This window comes from Pelophylax lessonae (assembly GCF_965119305.1).
Source record: "Pelophylax lessonae genome assembly, chromosome: 8".
NCBI lineage: Eukaryota > Metazoa > Chordata > Amphibia > Anura > Ranidae > Pelophylax > Pelophylax lessonae.
Window position 1 is genome coordinate 280,126,549 of NC_138775.1, and position 13,245 is coordinate 280,139,793.

At 40.3% G+C, this 13,245-nt stretch overlaps 1 protein-coding gene across 5 annotated transcripts in view; it reads left to right on the plus strand.

The window, feature by feature from the left end:
• Positions 1 to 13,245, plus strand: part of DOCK7 (dedicator of cytokinesis 7) — a 329,839-nt gene that overhangs the window by 38,886 nt on the left and 277,708 nt on the right. For all 5 annotated transcript variants that reach the window (XM_082265167.1, XM_082265168.1, XM_082265169.1 and 2 more), the window contains exons 4-6: positions 687 to 755; positions 5,300 to 5,429; positions 8,857 to 9,069. In XM_082265167.1, coding sequence (XP_082121293.1) covers positions 687 to 755; positions 5,300 to 5,429; positions 8,857 to 9,069 — 412 coding nt within the window. The remainder of the gene's footprint in view (positions 1 to 686; positions 756 to 5,299; positions 5,430 to 8,856; positions 9,070 to 13,245) is intronic.

Here is a 13,245-nt window from a genome sequence, read left to right on the forward strand (position 1 = left end):
TCGAGCCGCGAATGAAATCGCTGTTCAAACCACACATGTGAGGTATCGCCGCGATCACCAGAGCGTGGGCAATAATTAAAAAAAAAAAAAGAGCTACACTCTAACTTTAAACTGGTAACCGTTAAAAATTTTTTAAAGCGTTGCCTATTGAGATCTCTATTGACCGTAGTTTGTCGCCATCCCACGGGGGGGGGGCGCAATTTTAAACCGTAACATGTTGGGTATCTATTTACTCGGCGTGACATCATCTTTCACAATATACAAAAAAAATGGGCTAACTTTACTGTTTAGTATTTTTTAAATGCAGTGAAATGTGATTTTTCAAAATTTTTCCAAAAAAATGGCGTTTTAAAGACCGCTGCGCAAATACCGCGTGACCAAAAATATTGCAATGACCGACATTTTATTCTCCAGAGTCTTTGCTAAAAAAAATATATATATAATGTTTGGGGGTTCTAAGTAGTTTTCTAGGAAAAAATACTGATTTTAACTTGTGAACAAAAAGTGTCCGAAATTGGGCTGGGGCTTAAGTGGTTAAAAATCATTGTATTGGAAGCGTTATCTGCAAATGTTGATTACCTGCAGGCATAGACATTTATTTGTAGAATTAAATCAATCATTTCCTGGTGTGTTTTTTTTTTTGTGTATTTTGATTCTGATTTCTATGTATTTTTATCTTGTTGCAGTGAAATGGATCCCCATGTCAAAGACTGCATACGAAGTTACACTGAGGACTGGGCCATTGTCAATAGGAAGTAAGTTCTTGTGCTGTTTTAACCACTTCAGCCCTGGAAGATTTACCCCCTTTTATGACCAGGTCATTTTTTATTTTATTTTTTGCAATTCAGCACTGCGTTATTTTAACTGACAATTGTGCGGTCGTGCGACGTTGTACCCAAACAAAATTGATATCCTTTTTTTTTCCCCCACTGTTAGAACTTTATAATAAATTACCGTGTTGATAGGCCCATACCCCTAGTAACAATATCAAAAACAAGGAAGAAAAAGATGGGGCTTTCTAGGCCAGTTGGGAGGAGGAGGACCACAAACTACGACAGTTTATATAAAAAAGTATGTTTATTATATATATTAAAAAACATGTACAATTGGGGACATGTGGGGAGTGCCAAACAGAGAATACAAATAAATTAAAAAACACAGTGCAGAAATACATTCCCTAACTGAGAATGCCGATACTTAGAACAGATGTTGAAAACGGGTCTCTGATGAAACAAGGTCTAGGGGTCCCAGCAAGCCAACGCATTTCGCATAGGGCTTCGTCAGGGCCAGAGAGACCAGACAAGACTGGTATTTCCCACTATGTGTAGAACCAGGAATGGCAGAATAGACCACAGGATCACTAGATCAAAACGAAAAATTCACGTATCGCCTCCATAATCGTAATTTCTTATTTGAATACTCCTCAGAGGTGTACATATATCCTCAAAATGAGTTCGCTCTTAGGGTTATGTTGTTCTCCTATTTGCACCGGACAGGGTGAATGATTACTCACTTCAATTTGAGCGGGCTGTAACGGCCTTCTATAGATTTCACCTATTAGAGCTTTCTTTTAGTGGTTCGATCATCACTGAGGGTTTTTTTTTTTTTTTGCGCTATAAACAAAAAAGACAGACAATTTTGAAAAAAAAAAAAATGTTTTACTTTCTGCTATAAAACACATCCAGTAAAAAAAGAAGAAAGAAAAAAAATCAAATTTCTTGATCAATTTAGGCCAATATGTATTCTGCTACATGTTTTTGGTAGACAAAATTCCCAATAAGTGTATATTGATTGGTTTTCACAAAAGTTATAGCGTCTACAAACTATGAGATAGATTTATGGACATAAAAAATAAAAGCAAGAATGTGGGACTTTAAATGAGGTTAACTAGACATGAAGGTTTATTACAAAAATACATACACATATATAAAGATATTGTTGCATAGGCACATACAGAGATGTAACAATACAGTAGATAACATGGTACAAACTGATACACATAAAATACAATATTTTCGGATCACACACGGATCTCTCTGAAGTAAATAGGTACAGTAGGACCTCATGATCTCATGATGTACATTATGTAAAATACATTAAAACATCTGAGTGATCGTAGGCTCGACGCGTTTCATGGACCTCCGTCCATTCATCAGGAGCTTAAATATACGTCTAACAAATGAAAATATGGGTTGTATTAATATATTGATTTGAATACTGAATTAATTAGGGAAATGTATAAAAAATGGACACTACCTTAGGCAGTATCAGAATTCATGAGCAATCCAGTCTGGGAGTGAGGGACCAAAGGAGATCCAGAAGAAGTCTGACCCGGGGCTGAGGCGTGGAATATGTCCAGCAGAGGGACAGTAGGGGGGGAGAGGACCACAACCAGAACAACTCAAGGAACTCCCGCTGTATCGCTTCAGAATATGATGGTAAAGGCACATTGTAAACCAAGAATGGGGGTCTGTAAGTATATGTAAAAATCAATAAATATACTGTAAAATAAGATATACTGAGAAAACCAATCTCAGGAACAGAATTGTCAGAATTATTAGATGCATATACTCAATTGAATAGACCCAAAAATAGTGCCAATAGAGAAGCCACCAAGGAGATACAAATTAATATAGAGATAGCTGGGACTTACTGGTGAAGCCCATAATAAATCAACCGAGATGTGAGGAAGGTGAGAGGGGGGAAAAAAGAAAGAGTGAAGGAAAACAAAGGAAGGGGGAGAAAAAAGGGACACCTCTGATGGGAAGGGAGGGTACCTGTGAGGAAGTTACTCCACTGCAAAGCTTGGTGTCATCTGCAAAGACTGAAATTGTACTTTTAATCCCAGACCCGATATCATTTATAAAGATATTAAAAAGTAAGAGTCCCAACACTGATCCATGGGGTACACCACTGATAACCTTACACCATTCAGAGTAAGAATCATTAACCATATAGAAACATAGAATGTGTCGGCAGATAAGAACCATTTGGCCCATCTAGTCTGCCCAATATATCTGAATCCTATGAATAGTCCCTGGCCCTATCTTGTATGAAGGATAGCCTTATGCCTATCCCATGCATGCTTAAACTCCTTCACTGTATTTGCAGCTACCACTTCTGCAGGAAGGTTATTCCATGCATCCACTACTCTCTCAGTAAAGTAATACTTCCTCATATTACTTTGGATTCTATCTTTTAGCCAATTTTCTATCCATTTACAAACTAATCTTTCCAAGCCTGTAGACTTTACCTTAGTAGGAGAGCAATCCATGCTGAAATCTGGAACTGAATTTTGAATACATTTGCGATTCAAAAGCGTTCCCATAGAACTCAGTGAGCCTGGAATTTGCACCTGAATCACACCACAGTGCTCAGAAATTGCAATGCAAATAGGATGCGGTTCAAAACACAACCAATTCGCATATATGTGAACCGAGCCTAAAGGGCCATACACACTATAAGATTTTCTGAAGACTTTTTCCTTCAGATTTACCTTTTCTATGTAGTGCAAGGGCCTGCCAGATTGCATACAAATTGAAAGTGTTTAGGTTTGACCTCATATTATATGGTTTTGGTAAATCTAAAGGAAAAAGTCTTCAGAAAATCTTATAGTGTGTATGGCCCATTAAGCTGATTACACACTATACAACTATTTTTGTTTTGATTTTTTTTAGATTTTTCTTCAACTATGTAGTGCAAGGACCTGCCTGATTGCATACAAATTGAAAGTGTTTAGGTTTGACTTCATTATATTGTTTTAGCAAATCTAAAAAGGAAAAAAGAATCTAAAGCCTAAGCCCCCTTTCACACTTGCCTCTCCGTCGGCGGACTCCGTTTTTCTCAGCGGGGAATCGATCCGCCGTTCCCCAACTGAGCAGGCAGATGGCAGCTCTGTCTCTGCGCTGTGTGCAGAGACAGAGGTGTCAGATCCCCGCTCTTCTCTATGGGGGAATCGGATGATAATGGACCGCCTGTCCGTTCTCATCCGATCCACCAGGCGGATGGAAAATAGGGTTTCCATCCGTCCGGATTTGACAGACAGGATCGGATCGGATGGCAGCGGACATGTCTCAGCTGAGATCCGATGCCCATAGAGATGCATGGGGCATCTGTTCAGATCCGCCTGAAAAACTGACAGGCGGAACTGAACAGTCCGCCTGTGTTAAAGGGGCCTAAGGCTGCCCATACATGTGTCGAATTTTCAAAAGCACATTCTTTAGAAAATCAGAAATTTTGTGCGTTTTGTAATCCGATAGTGCTACCATTGATTTCAAAATTCGACCGGCCAAGCCTTCAATTTCACCTCATATTGCTACAGAAAATAATTTTCGTGGCTGGGAATCTTCTTTTCCTTCTGGGATTTTTCTTTTCTTGCAAACATGCACCTTTTTTTTTTGATTCTATTTCTCGCACGATTCTCCCATCATTGATTAGAAAATCGTTTGTTTTTCAAAACATTTCCAACATGCCTGATCATTCAAATTTGATGACCGCACAACAATCGGAGGTTGCTGTGGCACACTAATGGTGCAAAATTAGAACGAAAATTCTTAGATAATACTTAGAAAATTATTTCGAAATTCAACCCATGTATGGCTAGCCTAAGGGTACATTGATTCTAGTGTTTGCTTTCAGCTTGTTTCTGAATAGACTCAAACAAATGAACAAGATGTACGATAATGTTGCCGTTGCCTATGTACACATAAGGGCCCATACACACTATAGCGTTGCAGTAAAACAGCAGCTCACATTACATGCGTTGATGCATTATGGAGCCGTTCACTCTGAACGAGACCCCAATACATCTTGCCAATAGATGCACTTTGCAGCACAGTGCAGTGACTGTGCAGCAATGCATTAATAAACTCTATGATTAGGACCATTGTAGGTGGAAAATTTCAGAGGGGCGTCAATGGGCTGGGATTTGAGCTGAAGACACTTTTTCATTCTCCTTACATTGAAGCTGAATACAGTGTGTGGTGGTATCTGCATGCAATGCACTAACGTGTTGGGATTCATTACCAAAAATGCTGCATGCAAGATTTTTGGTCCATTGTGGTGTGTTGGCAGCCCATTCAAATAAATGAACTTCCCTAATGTAACCCGTGTTAATGTACAGCAGTGGATAAGATGGATATGAGTGGGCCCGCCCCTTAGTGTACGGGCCAAAGGGCTCAGCTGGGTCCAGTCGCAACAGACCAAATATATAAAGCCAAAATTGTTTGTGATGGAACACACATTAAGAAGCAGGCAGTTTGGTGAATAATATTCTTAATAAAAGCTGTGTGTCTGACAGATACCACAAGCTGGGAACCGGCTTCAATCCCAACACCCTGGACAAGCAGAAGGAGCGGCAGAAGGGTTTACCCAAGCAAGTCTTTGAGTCGGATGAAGCCCCGGAGAGCAGCAGTTATCAGGATGAGCAGGTACAGTATCCTCATATCACATACATGTCTACAGTCCTGCTTTATCTATCACTGTGTAATGGTTCGGGTGGGTTAGAGCATTTGGTTTGGCCCTGAGCTTGAAAAATTTGCTTTGAATCTAGGAGCCAGCTAGAAAAAGTTAGGAGACTTTTTTTTTTTTTTTTTTTAACCAACAAAGCTTACGTGTGGAACATAAAACATGTTCCCAAAGGTGAACTTTGTCTTTTTTTTTTTTTTTTGCACACAGGTTTAAAAAATAATTGTAGGCCTGAATATTACATAACACCCTCAAACATATATTTTCTGAAAGCTGACACCCTAGAGAATAAAATAGTGGGCGTAAAGTAACGTAAAGTTCTAGGAAACACAAAATTTCAGCAAAATGCAATTTTGGTTAATTTTAGGGGGCACAAAAACACAATAAACATTAACATTTTTTTGTAAAATACAAAAGCTGAAGTTACATTTCAAACCTTAAATTTGTGTGCGCCTGTGAAAAGGCAACAAGCTTCAGTTATCTATATTTTTCATAAGCAATGCTTTAAAAGCCCCCTATAGGTCATCAATTTACCGCTGTGAAGCAAGTCCGCAGCTACATGTATTGCTCTCATTCCAGTGTGCGTGGCGATATGTAACGTGTATCACAATCGACTTTTTCAGGCATAGCGCTATGACACGTGCATTCACATTTGTTTTTAGGGGGGCCTTCATTTTTTTTTTTTTTTTGGGGGGGTGAAGGGGGTATTTTTTTTAATTGGGTGTAATTTTACATTTTTTACAAGCAAAAGAAAAATGTTTTTTTACTTTTTTTTTTTTCATCGCACAGGGGACTTTTGTGATTACTTTTTTGGTGACAAGTTCTCTTTAATGAGGCATGCAGGGACTAAAAGACCCTGCATGTCTCCCCATGTGCTTTATTGAATATAATTCAATGCACATCGCACTGCATTACATTCTTTCCTGGCCTTGATGGCCGAGGTAACTGTGAACGGGGACCCGGAAGTGAACGGGTTCACAGTTTCTTTGGGGGACCTGGAAGGAAATGGGGACCTGGAAGTGATGTCCTACACGTCACTTCTGGGTCAAAAACAAGAAGGGAAGGGGAGCGGACATGTTTCCGCTCTCTTCTCTATCCTCTTCCCAGTGCCACTCGTTATGCAGGTCCCTGGCCCACAGATGGGCAAGCGTAGCCCGGGATACATATCGAGGGGGCGCGCATGGGGTGTGTGGAAGCATTTGGGCGCCAGGACTTAATTTCTGGCGCCTGAGCTATTTTTCTGATAAGTATAGCTATTGTATTGTATCCAGTGAGCTCATCTGGAAGCTTTAAAAAAATCAGGCTCATGCTGTCTTATTTGTCAATGCATGTTATCTTGAACAGTCTGTGTTGCTCAGAACAACTATGTTGGCCAAACTAATGGTTTGGCCAACATAGATAGTTCTCAAGTAACCCTAAATTATACTCCAATTTGGAGATGAAGCCTTGAAATGTTTACAAGAAGGGTGCAGCTTAATCAGTCTTCTGTGTCTCCACCAGGCCATTCCACTGCTATAACTACTTTATAGCACTCTGGACGTATGCAGTACATCTAGAGAACGAAGTGTTAAGCACAAGCTCATGGCTGCAGTAGCTCCTTTCATTCAGCTATAATGTAAAAAGTGACCCAGGCGTCTTTATAGTTGTCCGATCACGTTTTTAGTGCCAGCGGTGCGGTCTCAGTTTCACTTTATCTGAGGTTATGTTTTCCTTTTGGCTATTACAAAGTATCTATCAAGACATTATAACCATACAGTTTATGAGACTAAAGGAATCAAAAAGCCCTCCACCGGATCAATGCATAGTACATTAAAGGTTTTCACTTTTTATTCCATCACACATCCCAAATATATCATTAATATTCCTAAATTCAGGACACTGGGCAAAACCAGGCAAGTCATTCCTTTATATTCCAACAGCCGAATAGGCATCCAGAACCGCTGGTGTATAATGCACATATAGCCTAATATTGTAGAGACATTTATTGCAACAGGTGTTCCAGGCTTTTGGTCATCATCAGTGAAGTATGTGGAAACCATGGCTTCTATGGAGTATGGTTTGGAAGCCAACAAAGACAGTATAACCATACAGATTATGGTAAAAAGGGACTAAAACCCTAGAGCCCAACCGGCAACCTGGGGGCTGTATGTGGCGCTTTGGCACCTTTTGTGCAGCCCTTGGGGCCCCTGCAGATGCTAATCTGTGTTTCACTATTGCCCTGTTATAGCAGTGATTTCTAGCAGTCTCATGTAACATGTCTCTAGTCAATGACCATCTCCTGAAGCATTTCCCCAGTCTCCAACAACTCCTATACCATGTCTGCAGTCTCTGACCATCTCCTGTACCATGTCGGCAGTCTCTGAAAGTCTCCTGTACCATGTTGGCAGTCTCTGACCATCTCCTGTACCATGTCGGCAGTCTCTGACCAACTCTTATACCATGTTGGCAGTCTCTGACTATCTCCTATACCATGTTGGCAGTCTCTGACCATCTCCTGTACCATGTCGGCAGTCTCTGACCAACTCTTATACCATGTTGGCAGTCTCTGACTATCTCCTATACCATGTCCGCAGTCTCTGACCATCTCCTGTACCATGTCCCCAGTCTCTGACCATCTCCTGTACCACGTCCGCATTCTCTGACCATCTCCTGTACCACGTCCGCAGTCTATCACCATCTCCTGTACCACGTCTGCAGTCTCTGACCATCTCTGTACCACATCTGCAGTCTCTAACCATCTCCTGTACCACATCCCCAGTCTCTGACCATCTCCTGTACCACGTCTGCAGTCTCTGACCATCTCCTGTACCACGTCCGCAGTCTCTGACCATCTCTTGTACCACAACCCCAGTTCTGACCATGTCCTGTACTATGTCCCCAGTCTCTGACCATCTCCTGTATCACGTCCCCAGTCTCCGACCATCTCCTGTTCCACGTCCCCAGGTTCTGACCATCTCCTGTATTACGTCTGCAGTCTCTGACCATCTCTTGTATAATGCCCATAACCTTTGACTCTATGCTTTTGTGTGTCTGCTGTCTGTCACTGAATATTCACAGAATTTGATGTGCACCCCCTTGTTAAGGCCTAAAGGAATCATAGAGCCTTCCAACCGATTCAGTGTTTAACACAGTAAAGTCTTCTTAAAAGCGAAGGTGTAACGAGGAATAATCCTCTTATTTTTTGGATATGTGATAGAATGAGATGTGTGAACACCTTCTATCTAGAAAGGCTTTACTCTTCTAAATATGGATCTATAGAACACAAGCAGGTATTGTCTTTTTAAATTGTATGAAAATAATCCTATAATCCATATAGGTTGTGAAAGAAGATTTCTTAAAATACGACTGCAGAATAAAATGTATAAAATATCAATTTCTCTCTTTACAAAGGATGATCTGAAGAGGCGCTCAATGTCCATGGACGACACGCCGCGAGGAAGCTGGGCCTGCAGCATCTTCGACCTCAAAAACTCCCTCCCTGACGCCTTGCTTTCAAACCTGCTCGACCGCACCCCCAACGAGGAGATCGATCACCAAAACGAACACCAAAGGAAGTCAAGCCGACACAAAGAAGTCTTTGCACTACATCCAGCTCAGGACGAGGTATTGCTCAGGATAGGACTCAGAGATCACCATGAGCCCTTTGCACCTACTTGCCCATACATGCACCATCTGGTCTACCAGGCAGTTGTCAGCATGCTTTGAAGTTTTGTATTTGTAAAGATTACACACATCAATAGGCTTATGAATGTTCCCATGCTTCCTGTTCTTTATGTTCAGAAGCAATAAATGCTCAAATGCCGCCGGGTTATTTTTTTTTTATATGCAGCTTATGGGAACAATAAACATTGAAAACAGGGAAAATGACATTCATCCTACAAAATTGGGGCTTGTGTATGCTAGTTTTTAGGAAATACTTTTTATTATTTATAATGGCATTGCTGATTAACCCCTCCATGACCAAGGTCAAAACAAACCTTAACCTCTTCAATACCAGACACTTTCCTCGTCTTCCTGCCCAGGGTAAATTTTCAGCTTTCAGCATTGTCACACTTTAACAATTGCACTGTCATGCAACACTGTACTCAATTGAATTTTTGTATCATTTTTTTTTTTTTTCACACAAATAGAGCTTTCTTTTGGTGGTATTTAACCACTTCAGCTCCAGAAGGTTTTACCCCCTTAAAGAGGAAGTAAAGTCATTAAAAAAAAAAGAGAAAAAAAAAAAACCTGTAAAGAGAAAGGCATAATGAGCTAGTATGCATCGCATACTAGGTCATTATGAAGTACTTACCTTAAAACGAAGCCCCCGCCGTGCCGCCCCCTCAGTAACAGGATGGCCAACATGTCCGGCCGTCCTGGTTTGCGTCCTCCGGCCATCTGATTGGCCGGAGGCGCGATTACATCACTCCCGCGCATGCAGGCGAGAGCCGCCGTTCACGCCACTGGGCTCTGAAGGAACGGCACGGATGGCCCTTCCTTCAGAGCAGGTGCGCCGATGATGTCATCGGCAGAATTAAAGAGGTTGTAAACCCATACAACTTTTTTTTTTTTTGCAACCTGTAAGAGAAACACATAATGAGCTAGTATGCATCGCATACTAGCTCATTATGAAATACTTACCTTAGAACGAGCCCCCGCCGTGCCGCCCGCTTACCTCTATGACGGGCGACATGTCCAGACTTCCGGTTCCCACATCGAGGCTTGGATTGCATAGCGCTCCGGACGCTCGACTTCCCTGCCTATATATCACCCACGTTTTGGACACCCCTGAAATTCCACCAGACCCATACAGTACACAGTCGATATCCTTTAACCCTTGGACCACCAGGGACCTTCCCAGCTGTCCCCCCCCAGGACCTGGAGTAGGAGGGAGAATTATCCATCTCATATACCCACCTTATACCCCTGTGTGGGGTGGGTATTTCTGGTGAGTGTGTTACCTACTATAGGGGTCACGGTTCACCTCACTACCCACCACGGGGCTATCCATTGGTGTGTACAGGACACACGAAGAAATCTGTTACAGCTTCCTAGAATATGAGCACCCATCACTACTTCACTAAATAGAGACTCATCTATTTTTTGGACATTGGATACTCATGTTGGGTGTCTTGAGCACATGTCACTTTATTATCACCATTTAAATTATTCCCCCTTATTTACCAGTCACGTTATTTTATTTAATTTGCACAGGTCACTTTAATCATTGGGGACTATTTGAGTTACTTTCCAAGCACGATTGCACATAGATCTATATGTATTATGTTGTATTAAGTTCTATACACTTATACTGTATTATTATTGTCAGCATTTACTTTAGCACTTGTCACTTTATATAGATATATGCACGGTTATAATTGTTTATGATTATTTATTGGTTATATCACACTTGTGCAATATTTTACCTGACATTCAAGTGTCATTTACATCCATTTTTTATATGTACAGCATTAGGCACCTTAAGGGTGAATTACACATACTTGGCACTTTGACACAATAGCTACCTCATTTATATATTGGGTCTATACCTGTCACACGTGACTAGTGATAGCACTAACAAATAACCCCCTTTTCTTGGACTATTAGACAGCGCCACCCCCTACCTCTTTCTGACATGTCCAGTCGCCCGTCTTCTGGGATAGCGGCATCCGGCCATCTGATTGGCCGGAGCCGCGGTGACGTCACTCCCGCGGGAGCCGACAGTCACGGCACAGGGCTCTAAAGAAACAGCACCAGCGGCCGTGCCTTCAGAGCGCATGCGCCAGTGACGTCACTGGCTGCATGTAAGGTAAATATCTCCTAAACGGTACATGTTTAGGATATATTTACAGTAACTATAGGTAAGCCTTATCATAGGATCATCTATAGGTAAAAGTGTCAGAGGAGGGTTTACTTCCTCTTTAACTGTAAATATCTCCTAAACGGTGCAAGTTTAGGAGATATTTATAGCACCTATAGGTAAGCCTTACCTATAGGTAAAAGTTTGTGAAGTGGGTTTACAACCGCTTTAATAACCAGGCTATTTTTTGCGATTCGGCAGTGCGTTACTTTAACAAAAAATTGTGCGGTCGTGCGACGCTGTACCCAAATACAGTTGATTTTTTCCCCCCACAAATAGAGCTTTCTTTTGGTGGTATTTGATCACCTGTGCGATTTTAGATTTTGTGCTATAAACAAAAAAAGAGCGACAATTTTGAAAAAAATATTTTTTACTTTCTGCTATAAAACATTCCCAACTAAAAACTTTTAAAAATCTATTTTTTTTTTTTATCTGTTTAGGCCAATTTGTATTCTGCTACATATTCTTGGTAACAAAAAAATCCCAAAAAGCGTATTTTAATTGGTTTGCGCAAAAGTTATGGCGTTTACAAACTACGGGATAGATTTTTAGGCTTTTTATTTATTTTTTTCGTTTTTATTAGTAATGGCGGCGATCAGCGATTTTTTTTTTTTTTTTTTTTTTTTTTCAGGATTGCGGCAGACAGATTGGACCCCTAAATGACACTTTTTGGGGACCAGTGACACTATTACAGTAATCAGTGCTAAATAATATGCACTGTTACTGTATAAATGACACTGGCAGGGAACGGGTTAACACTGGGGGTGATAAAAGGGGTTAATGTATGCCTGTTGGTGCTTATAGACTGTGGGTGGGGAAGGGTTCTGTGACAGGCACAGAGAGATCGAGGTTTCAGCTTAGCTCGCCCTGCCTGTGTGACAGAAGACTCGCCTGCTTTGTTTACATAAGCAGGCGGGTCTTCTGTCAGTTTCTCTGACGATTGCAGAGGCCAGTGGCAATCGCCGCCGAGACCGTGTGCACAAAATCACGTAGATCTACGTGATTTTGCGCAGCCGAGCCGCCCTGCCGCAGTATATCTGCAGTGGGCGGTCAGCAATTGGTTAATTACAGCTGTGATAAAATTAAAAAGACAAAGTTTTTCTTTGCTTCTGTTATAAAATGTTGCCAATATTCTTTCTACATACATTTAGGCCAAATTGTATACTGCTCTATTTCTTTGGTGAAAATAACCAAAATCAGTGTAGATTATTTAGTCTGTAAAAAAGTTGTGTCCACAATCTACGGTGTGTGTGTGTATATATGTGTGTATATATATATATATATATATATATATATATATATATATATATATAGATCTCTATCTATCTATTTATATACATATATATATATATATATATATATATAGATCTCTATCTATCTATTTATATACATATATATATATATATATATATATATATATATCTCTATACGTATATATATATATATCTATATATATATATATATATATATATATATATATATCTAAGAAAATCGTTCAATCCTGAAGTACTGACATCTAATTTCTTGGGGCCTGAAAATTCCAGAACAGTACAAATATCCCCCAATTGACCCCTTTTTGGAAAGTAGACAGTCCAAGGTATTTAGTAAGAGGCATGGTAAGTTGCTTGAAGTTGTAACTTTTTGTCACAGTTTTTGGGAAAAAGTTTTAGGTCGCAATTTTTTTACACGCTGTCAAACATTGCAGTACAGCGTCGTCATATGACTTGTATGAGAGTGATCAGGGACGCTGACTGATGACCGTATGTAAAAATAAAATATTTAATATCGAACAATATTTTTTAATTGCATTTTTTATTACATTTTTTTTTTTTTTTTTTTTTTTTTTACATAGTGACCAGAGGAATAATTGTTAGCACAGTAACACTGTACTACTCTGGGGAGTTGATAAGGATTTTCTTTTTTTACACACTATGATT